Source organism: Meles meles, chromosome 1 (genome assembly GCF_922984935.1).
Source record: "Meles meles chromosome 1, mMelMel3.1 paternal haplotype, whole genome shotgun sequence".
Taxonomy (NCBI): domain Eukaryota; kingdom Metazoa; phylum Chordata; class Mammalia; order Carnivora; family Mustelidae; genus Meles; species Meles meles.
The window spans coordinates 205784775-205799487 of NC_060066.1; the positions used below are offsets into that span (position 1 = coordinate 205784775).

The following is a 14713-nucleotide window of genomic DNA, read 5'->3' on the forward strand; positions in this document are numbered from 1 at the left end:
AAAAAAGTCACTCAGCCTGACTGGAAGTGTTTAGGGTCATGTACTGAATATTACTGATGTCAACTACAACACTGACATTAAAAAGATTCAACATCTGAGCTGCTGAGTGAACTCAGAACACACCTCACTCCTGATTCCAGTTTCACGGCTCCAATGATAGCTCAGCTTAACCCTTCTGGCCTCACCAAGGACTATGTACTTTCACTGAGTCAGGTGGACCCGAAACTGCAAAAGCGCATGTACCTGTCTCTATCCCACATTTGCATCATATCTCCTAGGGAGAGATGTCATATCAAGATCAACTAGGTTTTCTTGAAACTATCAAACAGTGGCACATATTTAGGAATATTTCAATTAACAGGGGAGAAAAATAATGAAAAGAGAAAATAATTCAGACACATCTTGAGGTTTACATTCCAAAAGGCAGAAGAAGGATAATGCATAATTTGCAATCACTTAAATCTGTATTTCTATCAAATAGATCAGTAAACATTTCAAAACGAGAAATTCAGTTTAGCAAAGATTCTTTTATTTTAGCAAAGATTCTTTTAAAAGTGCACTTTCCATATGTAATCATAATCAGTTTAAGTCTTAATGCCTACATATCATTTAAAAAATTCTTTTCATGTTTATAGGACTGTAATGCTCTGCACCGGACTGAGAGAGCACAATCTTAGAAGACACCAGGGGTCTATCTGCAAAGTTGGCTTCTTGGATTTAGATCTTTTTAACTCTAAGAGGTCCTTGGCCTCAGGAAGTAATCAGCTCCATATGCTTCAATACAAAACATTTATCTTAACTATCCAACAACATAATTCCACCCATGTCTCCATACTCCTATTCAACTGCTTTCAAATATCCCATTCAACAAGTGTTTCATGCTTTCCCATCTGGGAAAAGTACCTTTGAACTTTCCTATGCCTAACCCAACCAAACTTCTCAAAATCTTCAATGGCACATGCTTAAAGCCCAATTTACATCCTGTAAATTAGGTGCTAATCAGGTAAAATACATTTTTACAGTAAAAATGTCAAGCTAGCCCCATGACTTGGAAATCTGAGGGCAGTCTATTATAATGCTCCTGAATTAGGGCCCCGTTACTTAATAATTATATATGGCTCCAAAAACTTTCTACATAGATGATATGACATTCTAAATAATATTCCTCAGGCCAACTGTGACCTGTTCTAAATGTGTTAAATAAGAATTCCTGAGTTGCGCTCAGCTCAGTATAACTTAGGTTAGTACATCTCAAACTTGGCAAAGGAGAGAATGTGAGGGCATAACCTATAACCCCTTTGAATTCCTGTGTTTATTATAAAATTATGCACATTTTGCAGCCTTCCCTCTAACAACTCTGTGCTTATTTTAATATATGCAAATAACATTTACACATTCTTTTCAGGGAAACTCTATTTTTTCCCTCTTAATTGCCAAATAAATGAATATTCCAAAAGAATGGGCTATGTTTACCTTATAAATTCCACTCAAAATCTTTTTTTCTTTTTAAAAGTAACTCTACACCCAACATGTGGCTTGAACTCACATCCCTGGGATCAAGGGCCACACGCTACATGGACTGAGCCAGCCAAGTGCCCCTCAAACGCTTAGTCTTAAAAATTGGTCTCAGCTACATAATGTGACTGCGTAAGTTAAACAGTTCTGTTTACTCCTCCACAAATTTACGCACAAAGTTGCCTTAAGTCAGGGATTCCCAGACTTGAGTATGTGAATTCTGAACCACTGAGCAGGGATAGGGGGAAAGAGTGTGCATTTTAAACAAGCACCACAGGTGGTTCTCAAACAGGAGAAACACTGACCCGGGCAATGCCTTAGAAGACTTCCTACCTTACCACAGGTCTTACAGGTAGGTTCAAACTAATAAAATGTCCCCCTGAAATTCTCAATGGGTCACACTCCTAAGACCTAGCCCTGATTTTCTTTGTCACTATCTCTCAAGGTCATGGAAGGTCATGGAAACTAGAACAACAGATCCAATTTGTGCTGGGCATAATAGAAATAAAACTGGTCTAACTAGTCCCTCAAATCAGTATAACAAAAAAAAAAAAAAAAAAAAAACAGTAACAAAACAGTAGTCTGTTTTCTAATTCAAGGTAATTCTGATGTCATTCTCCTAAGAACTACATCCTTATCTCAATCAATTCAATCCTTTTGGGAAAGCAGGACTCAACAGAGGGCTAAAACAATCTTTCAGGGGAGCCTGGGTGGCTCAGTGGTTTAAGCCGCTGCCTTCGGCTCAGGTCATGATCTCAGGGTCCTGGGATCGAGTCCCACATCGGGTTCTCTGCTCGGCAGGGAGCCCGCTTCCCTCTCACTCTCTCTGCCTGCCTCTCTGCCTACTTATGATCTCTCTCTGTCAAATAAATAAATAAAATCTTAAAAAAAAAAATAAAATAAAATAAAACAATCTTTCAGACTCTTCAAAGTCAACATTTCTCCATCACAGGAACAGAACTATCTTCAACCCTCCCTAACCAAAACATAATTTTATTAACTTGAACAAATGTACCCAGTCTTTACAACAGAAGTCACTGGAAGTATGTCAATAAATAAAGCATCCAGATTCAGTATAAGATGCTGCCTTTTCACGAGATGAAATACAAATTACACTAAAAATTAGCCTCCTTTCTCTTACCTGGCCCTATCCATGCTGTTACTTCAATCTGCATGCCAAAGAAAAGTTTTCCTTTTGATGCAGTCAGTGCTTTTTCTTGGTCCTCTTGCTGCCGAAAGAATACCAGACCATACCTCTCTTCTGAAGCTCCATGGATCTGCACTGAAGTCACCTTTCCAAATTTCTTAAATTCATGGAAAAGGCCATCTTTAAGGCTTGTATCTAAATCCCCCCCCAAAAAAACAAGGTGCTTATTTTTCTAATTTAGTTACAACTCAGTAAGTAAGCTATGAAATCTTTAGCTTGATTTTTGACCTAAATTTTGTTAGCATTAAAACATTTCTCTTTCAAATAAAATAACCCTAAAATCACATTTTAGAGACTCCTGTACAATTGTGAAAATAAACTGAGTATTAGAAAATATCACTGGTTATTTGTTAGGTAAGAATGACATTGTGGCTATGCGGAAAAACGCCCTTCTACTGTACAGACAACAAAGAAGTTATGTATCTTTAAGTCGATATGAAACAATGTAATTCACTTTTTAAAAAAACACACACAACAAAAACAGGAAGGAAGGAAAGTGGAAACATTAGATAAACCCAAGTCTGGAAGACAGTGACAATTTTTAAATCTGGGGTATGGAGTAAGGGGCATTCACTTTGCTACTCTACTTTTGGCTAGGTCTAAAACTTCCAAAATAAAAATTTTATATACACATAAACATACATACTTACATACATAAAACTTTAAAGACGTGAGAAAGCAAGCTGTATTTCTAGCTTTCCAAGCATCATGTCAATGATAAAATTGTGTGGCAAGCAGCATTTATTTAACATGCTAACAACTCTAAGGTTTTCTACAGATAAATCATACCATCTAGAGGGGGCTTCTGTTAATTTCCTTCATTATAAAAATTAAAATTGTACAGAAAGACAAGCAAATTTTACCTCCATCCACTCCTAAATAACTAAGTATTCTAAATCAAAAGCTCACCAACATTTGTGCCTCAATAACTCTATTCACAAACCTGGTGATGTAGGTTTCAGAGGCTGCTTTAATGAGTAATTTAAGTAGTCACTAAAATGCACTTAGCTAAGAAGTACTAAGTTTGGTCTCTGGTGGTCTGACCATCTACTAACAGTTGTTTACATACTCAATATGCCTAATGTAAAAAATGATAGTATAGTATATAGACAATATGTAATTGTCAATTAAAAATATTAAGAGTAAAAAAGACTTCAGTAGAGCTTTTAATGACACTTTTGCATTATTCATGATTTTCCTCATTTAAAATGTTAGTATTTTGAAGCAGGTTTCCTATCACAGTTTAATGTTCAAAGATTTCTCACAGAACATAAGACTCCAGGACAGTATAATAAATTTAACTGAAAATAGTATTTCTATAATTTCATCATACCAAATTTCCCCCAATATCAAAATATTTAACCTAGACAGCGTATTTTTTAAAAAATAACCATGCTTTCTTTACAGAACATGCACCATACAGTCTTTGTGTACATATGTACAACGTGTATAATAATATATATGCATATATGTATGTGTGCACTGTGAATACAAGTAACATGCCACCTTCATAAAGTTACCGTCATTGCTTGCTTTTTCTCACATGAGCCACAAGAAGGAAGCTTGTCCCAGCATAGAACTTAAGGTGCTCAGTCTCACATTCCCCGCAGTTATAGCAGAGAGCAAACCACGTCGGTACAAATTGTTACCTGTAGAGCGCACTGGAAGATTCTGAACCTTGATCCCGAAACTTTTACGGGGTTCATCTTTTTCCAGGGATGAAAGCAACTGGGAAGTGGGTGCTGGGACAGCTGCTGACTGAACCGACCGGGCAGGAGAGTCATCACTTGAACTGCTGCTGGAATCAGTGCTGCAGAAGGGCAAACGAAGACAAAACAGAGAATGAGCAGCATGTAAAACTTCTTAAAATCAACAAGTAGAAAAAATTAAAAGCAATCATCTACACTTCTGGGATTTCTGGCTGTCCTCCTCTCTCCACATCTACTTCACACCCCCGCCTTCCACAGAGAAAACAGCAGCCTAAGGGAGCGAAGTGGCGGTCTTCTACCACCACACGCCCCCTAAAGACAAATGTCTCATGCCGTGCACAGTGGGAACACTGGTTTTCCAAATCAAGTAGGACTAATACATGCAAGCCACTGAACAGGAATAATAAAAGAATAATGGTAATAATGGTTTTGGATTCAGAGACCTCAATTCAAATTTTGATGTAGATGTACAGCATGTATCCTTGGACAAGTAACTTAACCTCTTGCTAAGCCTCAATTTCCACAGCTATTAAATGGAAATAATAAAAGCACCTATATCTTGCAGGGGCACGAATTAAATAAATAACCCACAGGTTTGAGGAGTCCGGGGCATGACAGCCATCAGGAAATGAAGTGGCATTGCTCCGTCACTCTTACTGTGACGGCTGCCGCCACAGCCACAATCATCTCAGGGATGTGTCAATTTTGAGGAAAACAAAAATATCCAAAATAATTTCCTAGGTAATTTTAACTTTTAAGTATTTGAGGGACTAATGAAGAAATATTATGTAAGTGACTCAAGTGTTGTTGATTTAGGCTCTTTTCTCTGTGAGCAATGTGGGAAATGAGTCAATGAAATTGAGAATTTATTACTCTTCAGTTTGATACAATCCTTGAAGGGGGAGACGGTTGACAGAAAAGAAAATATTATACCCGTTCACATAAGAGAGAGGTATTTAAGCAAGTTTATTATGCCTAAGAACTACGTGAGAAATAGGAAAGTCTCTTTTTAGTACCAGATGTGCAAGGACTGCCGTGGTTTGGTTCTGTTACTGCAGTCTCAAATATATTAATAAAAAGCTATTTACAGGGTCTGTCATTTATTTACAGGTTTCTGAAATTTTGCTTCACACTTTCCCCTCCCTACGGTGGAAGGCTTATCTTTTAAGCAAATAACTCCAGGGGTAAGGGGAAGTGAGAGGAGGAGGTTTAATCCACTTCAAGCATACATTATAGAGGGACAGTTTTTGTCATCTGAGCTACAACAACAGCTCTCATAGCCAAGATAACCTCAAGACAGCCAGATGAATAAATCCAACTCAATAAATTAAGGCAAATTTGCCACTGCTTTTTAAAAAATACTCTAAGAAAACAGGGTATTATAACTAAGAATTTACACAGCACTTTTATTGAGCTCTCACATGCTAGGGCAAAAGATGAAAACATCACAAGGTTATCAGAGCTCCCTCAAGCTTGAAACACAGAGAAATAAACCTATGCTAATAAGATCCAAAAGGTCATACGTGAGTTACAAAATACAACTTGGGACAGAAGCCTTCAGACAGGACCACAGATTGTCACTGCAAGGCCTCCTACACATGCTTAGGCGTTGGTTCTCTCTTTAAAAATGTTTTTTCTAGATCACTCAGTAAAGGGAGTGTTACCAGCACTAGGTGACAGGATACTATGTTCATTCAAATTAAAGGTTTAATAAAATTAACTACGTTTTAGCACAGAAGGGGAAAAATGCTTGTTATATGTATTAAGTCCTCCAAGTAATACAAGATTATTGGCAAAGCCACCATATGATTACAGTATAGAATATGTTACAGGACTATCAACTTAATTCCAATGACTCACAAAAAAAACCATTAAGGAAACTACTCTAATTACAATACTGCCAATATTATAAATACCAAAATTCCTTAGCAGCAATGGGTAAAGTAAATATGGGCAAGAGCAGAATTTCTGCTACTGAAAGAATAAGTGAGGCAACAAACACCAAGTTCCACATCAAGTCTGCGTCATGAAAGTGGAGAAGGTGGGGAGCACCTGGATGGCTCAGTCAGTTAAGCAACCGCCTTTGGCTCAGGTCATGATCCGGGAAGTCCCAGGAATGAGCACTCCATCCAGCTCCCTGCTCAGCGGAGAGCCTGCTTCTCTCCTCCCTCTCATGGGCTCACACCACCCCACCCCCACGCCCCACTCTTTCTCAGATACTCTTAAGAAAACAAAACAAAACAACAACAACAAAAAAACCCACGGAGACAGAGACGGAGACCAATCAATAGTAACAGTGATTTTGTGGTGCCTGGGTGGCTCAGTTTGTTAAGCCTCTGACTTGGGCTCAGGTCGAGATCTCAGGGTCCTGGAATCAAGCTTTGAGTCAGGCTACCACGCAGCAGGGAGTCTGCTGCTCCCTCTGCACCTCCCCCAGCTTGTGCGCTCACTCTCTAATAAATAAAATCTTTTAAAAAAAAGTTAACAAACAAATTAAATTTGTTATAAATGCCACTGCACTCTTGGTGAATTCCCTACTACCACACTAATAAGATTTTTATTTATTTATTTATGTTTGGGGGGGTGAGGGACAGAGAGGGAAGGGAGAGGGACAAGCAGACTCTATGCTGAGTACACACACAGCCCCAAATGAGGCTCGATTTACTACCCTGAGATCATGACCCAAGCCAAAATCAAGAGTCCAAAGCTTAACTGAGCCACCCAGGCATCCCAAAGGGGGAAAGGTTTTAAAAATGAATTACAAAATGATAAAATGACTCAAGTGAGTTCGCATTTCGATGCTAACCTAACTGCAGTGTGCATTTCCCAGTGTAGTCCATCAGATGTACTACAGGTTTAAAGATCATAAGTCACAATGGGGGCATAAATTCAGATTCCCAAATACTTTTCAGTCCTATTAAACTGACAGAAAGCCCATGAGTCCAGAGAGCCATGTGACATTCAATTTTTTAAAATTCCTTTTTTGGGGGCGCCTGGGTGGCTCAGTGGGTTAAAGTCTCTGCCTTGGGCTTGGGTCATGAGTCATGATCCCAGGGTCCTGGGATCGAGCCCTGCATCAGGCTCTCTGCTCCACGGGGAGCCTGCTTCCTCCTCTCTCTCTGCCTGCCTCTCTGCCTACTTGTGATCTCTGCCTGTCAAATAAATAAAATCTTTAAAAAAAAAATTTTTCCTTTTTCAAATTTTGTTAAAACTGAAGAATCACGACAGTTCATCAAAGCATATGATACAGGGGTGCCCGGGTGGCCTCATCAGTTAAGAGTCCAGCTGCTGACTGTGGCTTGGGGTCGTGGGATCAAGACTCACAGCATCGGGCTCCCCACTAGGAGTGGAGCCTGCATAATAAGATTCTCTCTCCCTCTCCTCTCTTGTGCATGTTCTCTCCCTGAAAATAAATCCTTGGGTGGGGGGGGGGGGGGAGATATACAGTATACAGTTGTTTCCTGAAAGCCAAAAGTAGTTAACCAGAATCTATTCCAATCTAAATTCTCTTAAAGTAGTAGTAATGATGGTCTATCAAGTAACAGTTTCAAGAAGGTGAACTTTAAATTTACCTGGTCACATCAATATTATATTTTTAACATCAATTAAAAGTTATAAATGGTAGGGGCGCCTGGGTGGCTCAGTGGGTTAAAGCCTCTGCCTTCGGCTCAGGTCATGATCCCAGGGTCCTGGGATTGAGCCCCGCATCGGGCTCTCTGCTCAGCAGGGAGCCTGCTTCCTCCTCTCTCTCTCTGCCTACTTGTAATTTCTGTCTTTCAAATAAATGAATAAAATCTTTTAAAAAAAAAAAGTTATAAATGGTAAAGAACTTGAAAAAAAAAAAACACATTTTAAAAAATTTTTTCAAGGGGCGCCTGGGTGGCTCAGTGGGTTAAGCCTCTGCCTTCAGCTCAGGTCATGGTCTCAGTGTCCTGGGATCGAGCTCTGCATCGGGCTCTCTTCTCAGCTGGGAGCCTGCTTCTCCACCCCCCCCCATCTGCCTGCCACTCTGCGTACTTGTGATCCCTCTCTCTGTCAAATAAATAAATAAAATCTTGAAAAACAATTTTTTTTCAAGATTTTATTTATTTCAGAGAGAGCAAGCATGCAATGAAGGGTCCTGGGATCAAGCCCTGAGCTGGGTTCCCCCATTCATGCTCTCTCTCTGAAATAAATACAATCTTTAAAAAAAAAAAAAAAAAAAGATTACTAAGAAAACTAAGAGGCAGATTTTTTTTTTTTTTAAGATTTTGTTTATTCGACAGAAAGAGATCACAAGTAGGCAGAAAGGCCGGCAGAGAGAGAGGAGGAAGCAGGCTCCTGCTGAGCAGAAAGCCCGATGATGATGCGGGGCTCAATCCCAAGACCCTGAGACCATGACCCGAGCCGAAGGCAGAGGCTTAAACCCACTGAGCCACCAGGCGCCCCTAAGAGGCAGATCTTATAGAAATTTCCTTAATGGAGGAACGCCTGGGTGGCTCAGTGGGTTAAAGCCTTTGCTTTCGGCTCAGGTCATGGTCCCAGGGTCCTGGGATCCAGCCCTGCATCGGGCTCTCTGCTCAGCAGGGAGCCGGCTTCCCTCTCTCTCTGCCTGCCTCTCTGCCTACTTGTGATCTCTGTCTGTCAGATAAATAAATAAAATCTTTAAAAAAAAAAAAAAAGAAATTTCCATAATAGAAAAATATAATAAGCAACTAGTTACCTAACAATTCTTCTTTTAAATAGTAAATAGCTTTATTTTATAGGAACAGCATTTTACTAATAAAAGGGAAAATAAAATGCAGAAGTTACAAAAGGCAATTTATTAGCAAGCAGATAAAAAGGAATAAACACACGCATGCCTGGGTGGCTCAGTCCATCAAGCATCGAACTCTTGATTTTGGCTCAGGTCATGATCTCATGGTCATGAGATCAAGCCCTACATCGGGCTCCACGGGTAGACTGCTTGAAGATTCTCTATGTCCCTCCTCCCACTCACACACTCTTTCTCTAATATCTTTTAAAACAATTTTAAAAAGGAATACACATAAAGCTGTACTAAAGGGCACCTGAGCTTGCCATGCAATTGTCTGAGCAATGAGGAGTACAGGTGACCAGGTGGCCTCCCAACAGAACTACATGGAAGATACTGGTCAGTGCCCGGTGAGAACCTGTGGCAGGGGCTCCCTGTCTTCCGCACGGCAGCCACAGCTTGGGGAGAAGCCCACCTCCCTGAGTCCCGCTGGGACCCTAATGCCTTGGACCCCACAACTGGACTAGCTCCCCTCCCAGTGCAAGTGTCTGCATCAGTGAACCATTTCTCTGGCCACAGGGAAAGGCACCTGCAGCTCTAGACTCCCCACCTCCAGGTCTACCCTTGCCATGGTCTACGAGAGCCCAGGCCGCCAGGGCAAGGAACAAGGCCCTCCGGGCAAGGAACAAGGCCCTCCGGCCAAGGGTGGTAGCTCAGGAAATTCTACATAATAATTTTGAATAAGAGAATAGAAATTAGGATGCCAGGATTCTCTCACCCCAAATTATAGTGTCAAATAATCAACTACCCCAGTTCCTATAGCCATTTTATTCACACAACTACAGTGAGCATTTGACTCCTCACACTGAAAATGTCAAGGCACCGGGTATACTATTTATAAGATGACTCAGGGCTAAATTTATTCACAAGAGTAGCATCCAAAAATAGACATTAACACCTGTATCACTGTAAACATTTGATTATGATGAATATTTGTTTTTTTAAAGCTGAAAGACCGAAAAGCATCTCAACCAAGTTGAGAAACAAAAATCTGACATAAAAGGATAAAGGAACAATTAAAGCAACTAGGAAACTTTGCAATTAAAAGTTAAGAGGGCCCATTTGTTAAAAGCAGATACAATCTCTTCATAAAGCTTTGCACAACTGATCTCATCACTGAAAACTGGGTTTGTCAGCCACAGAAACTGATGTATGTTTCCCTTAAAATATTAGAGGCTTATTATTTTAAATTATCTTTAAAAAAGCAGACACAATCTCAAGCGACAATTTTCCAACCAGGTAGCTATATATATATATCAGGTAGCTAATAATTTTCTCTCTGCATCTTATATAAGCTTGAACGAAGACAAAAAAAAAAGATGCAAAACGCAGATTTTTCCATCAGGCTTCGGCAACTCAAAACGTACCCCACTGTCTTCATACTTCCATTAAATTGGGGGGAAATCATGTAATTTCTTAAATGGAATGTATCACCACACCAGGTAATAATTCCTCTCTATCCAATTTCTTACAGGTCCCAATTTTCAAGATAACCCTCTTTTTTGTGCAGGAGTTCTCTAAATGTGGCTTCAGGGACCTGGGGGCCCCCAAAGTCCTTTCAGGAGGTCTGTGAGGTCCTCATTTCAGTTACGTATCTGTGTGAGGCCGATTCTTCATACACGTCACACACACACACATTATAATGAGTCTGAACACAGGAACAGTTATGAGAATCTAGCTATCTAATTAAACCAGACTTCAAAGAGATTAACAAAAATAAATACATAAACACAATGCCACTCATCTCACTATTTTTGGTTTTAAAAAGTTGCATCATACCAGCTGAAAATCTAAAATTGGTTCCTCCCCAGAAGCAGACATCATGTTGAGGTAAACAGCTCCCCCAAAATCAGGGATGAAGATCTTCACCTCCAATATGAAACCTTTATTCCTTTTGCCTTTTCTTGCCTTTTGCTATTCTCTCTCTTAATGCACAGGAAAACAACATTCCTTAACTCTGACAACTGTCACTTAATCTATTGCTAAGGCCTCAGCTGCACAACAGAATTCCCTACAATTTCTTGCTAGGGTAGTTTTAGATAAGAGAATTGCTCCCCCCCCCCTTTTAATAAGATTTTATTTATCTATTTGAGAACAAGAGAGCACATATACAAAAGAGCCTGAGTGGGCAGAGAAGCAGAGGGAGAAGCAGACTCCCTGCTGAGCAGGGAGCCTGACATAGGGCTTGATCCTGGCACCCTGGGATCACGACCTGAGCCAAAGGCAGAAGCTTAACCAACTGAGCCACCCAGACGCCCCCAGAATTGCTTTAGATTACTCACTGGCTGAACAGTGTATCACTGCAAATACTTCCTGCTGTACCTGGATCAATAGCTCTGGTAGCACAGCACATGTAAGAAATTAACAAACAGGCCACCTCACTAAAACAGGCTGACGCCCCTTCAGGTACGTCCTTCATTTACTTGACTTCAGCTGGCCTGGTTCACAGGGGGTCCTAAGGAGCATTCTGCAGTCTCCTCATTATGCAACTGACGGTTATTACTGTCATCTCCCTAGTGGGCTACCTTGTCTCAAGGGTCTTAAATTTGTGATTGTAGCCATCAGCAGCACATCAGATGGTCCTGCTGTGCTTGGAGAAACAGAAATAAGATGAACAAAATGAACAGCAAAAACAATTCTTTCACAGACTTGACATCACAACCCATGAGTTTTAGTGAGAGTGGCACTAATACCAAATTTTGGTTACTCTCTTGTGTATGAGGATGACCAAAGGTAGGGGGGCAGGGGAGGAGAGCTGTTAAATTAAACAAGGAGGCCGTTAGACTGAGGTGGTTCTAATACCTGAGAAGGCTATGTAAGCAAACCAAAAACCAGGCCTATACATGCCTCAAGTTAAGAAAGGAAACCTGGAGGCACCTGGGTGGCTCAATCAGTTGAGAGTCTAACTCTTGATTTTGGCTCAGGCTGTGATCTTAGGGTTGTGGAATCAAGTCCTGTGCCCAGTTCCACACTTAGCAGCATAGAATCTGCTTGCAATTCTCCCTCTCTGTGCACCTCCCCTGGCACGCACTCTCTCTCTCTCAAGAGCACTCCTAAAAACTTCTGGTCTGGCACTGCCAAAGTTAAAAAACTGATTTTTTAAAAAAGGATTTCGTTTATTTATTTGAGAGAGAGACAGAGAGAGTGCATGAGAGGGGAGAAGGTGAGAGGAAAATGCAGACTCCCCACAGAGCGGGGAGCCTGATGCAGGAGTCGATCCCAGGACTCCAGGATCATGACCTGTGCTGAAGGCAGTTGCTTAACCAACTGAGCCACCCAGGCACCCTAATTTTTTTTTTTTTTTTTGAATCGGCTCCAAAGCAAGGCCTGAACTAATAACCCTGAGATCAAGAGTTAGACACCTAACAGACTGAGCCATCCAGGTGTCCCAAATATTTTTTTAATTGATTTTCTACTCAGGGCACCTGGGTGGCTCAGTCAGTTAAGCATCTGACTTTTGGTCTCCCCTAAGGTCATCATTTCAGGGCTGTGAGATCAAGCCCCGCATCTGGCTCCACGCTCAGCAGAGTCTGCTTGGAGTCTCTCCCTCTACTCCTGGTGCACCCTCTCCCTCTCAAATAATCTAAAAAAAAAATGATTTTAACTCAAATTGCGGAAGGACGGGGCACCTGGGCAGCTCAGTCAATTAAGCGTCTGCCTTTGGCTCAGGTCATGATCCTAGAGTCCTGGGATTGAGTCCTACATTGGGGGGGAGGGTCCCTGCTCAGTGGGGAGTCTGCTCTCCGACCCCCATCCCCGTCCTCCCCTGCTGGAGCTCACGCACGTTCTCTGATAAATAAATAAAATCTTTAAATTTGTTTTTACTAATAAATAAATCTTAAAAAGAAAACACAAAACAAACACAAATTACCAAGTCATATCAAAAGAATAAACAAAAATTTCAAATTAAAAGTCTTAACTTCTAATATGGCAAATGTCTACAGGTATTACAATAAACTAAAGTTCATAATTTAATAAGATAAAGGGATCCTGAGCCCAGAAAGCAAAAAACAAACCAAAAAACCCATTAGTTAAGTAGGCAATCTGATGAGATCCCACTTCCATTTTCAACTCTATACCACTTCTAATGTAACCTATGAATTAACCTCTGTATTATAACAGTTTTTTACAAGAAAATGAGGAAGGAAATACTCAACTGTATGGTCTAGAATAAGAAACCTAATTTTATCTCTCAACTTTAACTTCTCTAGTGAATTACCAGATCTCATGACGTTTAAAGGTCCTGCCAACACTAGGTAGGGGTCTATGAGCCACTACCTACCTCTAACCACTCATTTCTGACAGCTCAAATGCATGCAGGGTAAAGTCCACACTCTTCAACAAGAGAGAGAAGACCCTTAACAACTTGGCCCAAACTAATTTTCTACCTATTCCTGCTCATTTCCTTGTCTCGACCTTCTTACTCCACCCACCACCCACTAACAATCTATCCATGTAAAAGCAATATATCAGGGGTGTCTGGCTGGCAGCAAAACCTCGGACTACTAATCTCAGGTTGTCTGAGACCCATGTTGGATGTAGAGATTACTTAAAAATAACTTTTTTTTTTTTTTTAAGAGATCAGTTTCTAATCATGGACATCTTTTTTAGACATAAGTCCTGGGTTAAATTACTTCCTATTCCTTAATTTTCTTGTAATGTAAATGGTGATAATACTTGGGAGGGATGTGGCAAAGATTTAATAAGTCAATGATTATAAAATGCTTAAGCACTTTGCCTAGCATATACCAAGCAGATAAAGAGCTCTTGCCCATACCCATTCCTACAGAAGACACCTTCGGTCCCTCCTTGCCTACCCTGTCTCTGAGAATTAGCTCCAATGTTAACTTTCCCTGTAGCTGGACATCCCCACCCACCTCACAACACTCTCTGACTTCTCACTTTTATTACAATGTCTATCTTCTATCCCTTCACTATGTGCTGTCACTACTCATTTACCACCATCCTGAAAGGCCAATAATGAATTCACTTCTGCAAACAGAGAACCTGATGTGATGTGCCTATAAGAAATTACAGACTTGAATAGTGAAAATGACTGAAATTAATACCTAGGAAAGTACACCAAGTTCAGTAAAATGAACGTATTAACTAAACTCAGTATCTAAGAATAAAATGAAAATTTCTGATATTTGGTGCAAACTGCAAGCTTATTTCTTTCTTCTTTAATGTTTCATTAATTATGCAAGAACACTAGTGGCAGTTCTAAGGTTTCAGAACTCACACTAATAACCTGAGTGGAAAATCATGGGTATCTGTAAAAACAAAAACACGTCTTGCATTTCATGCATCCTATTATATTTGCCCTCCACCACCGGACACTTCTGGTTGTCATAACTGTGGGTGGCAGTGACTTACTTCCACCTAGTGAACAGAGGCCAGGGATGCTGTTAGACATCCTATAGAGCACAGGAGAGCCCCACGAAAAAGGATTATCTGTGAACAGTGCCAAGGTTGAAAAACCCTGCCTAC

General features: G+C 40.5%; 1 protein-coding gene across 1 annotated transcript in view; it reads right to left on the reverse strand.

Moving 5' to 3' along the window:
* Positions 1 to 14713, reverse strand: part of SPEN (spen family transcriptional repressor) — a 95719-nt gene that overhangs the window by 26379 nt on the left and 54627 nt on the right. Inside the window, 2 exon segments of the mRNA XM_046025212.1 lie at positions 2657 to 2857; positions 4372 to 4532. Coding sequence (XP_045881168.1) covers positions 2657 to 2857; positions 4372 to 4532 — 362 coding nt within the window.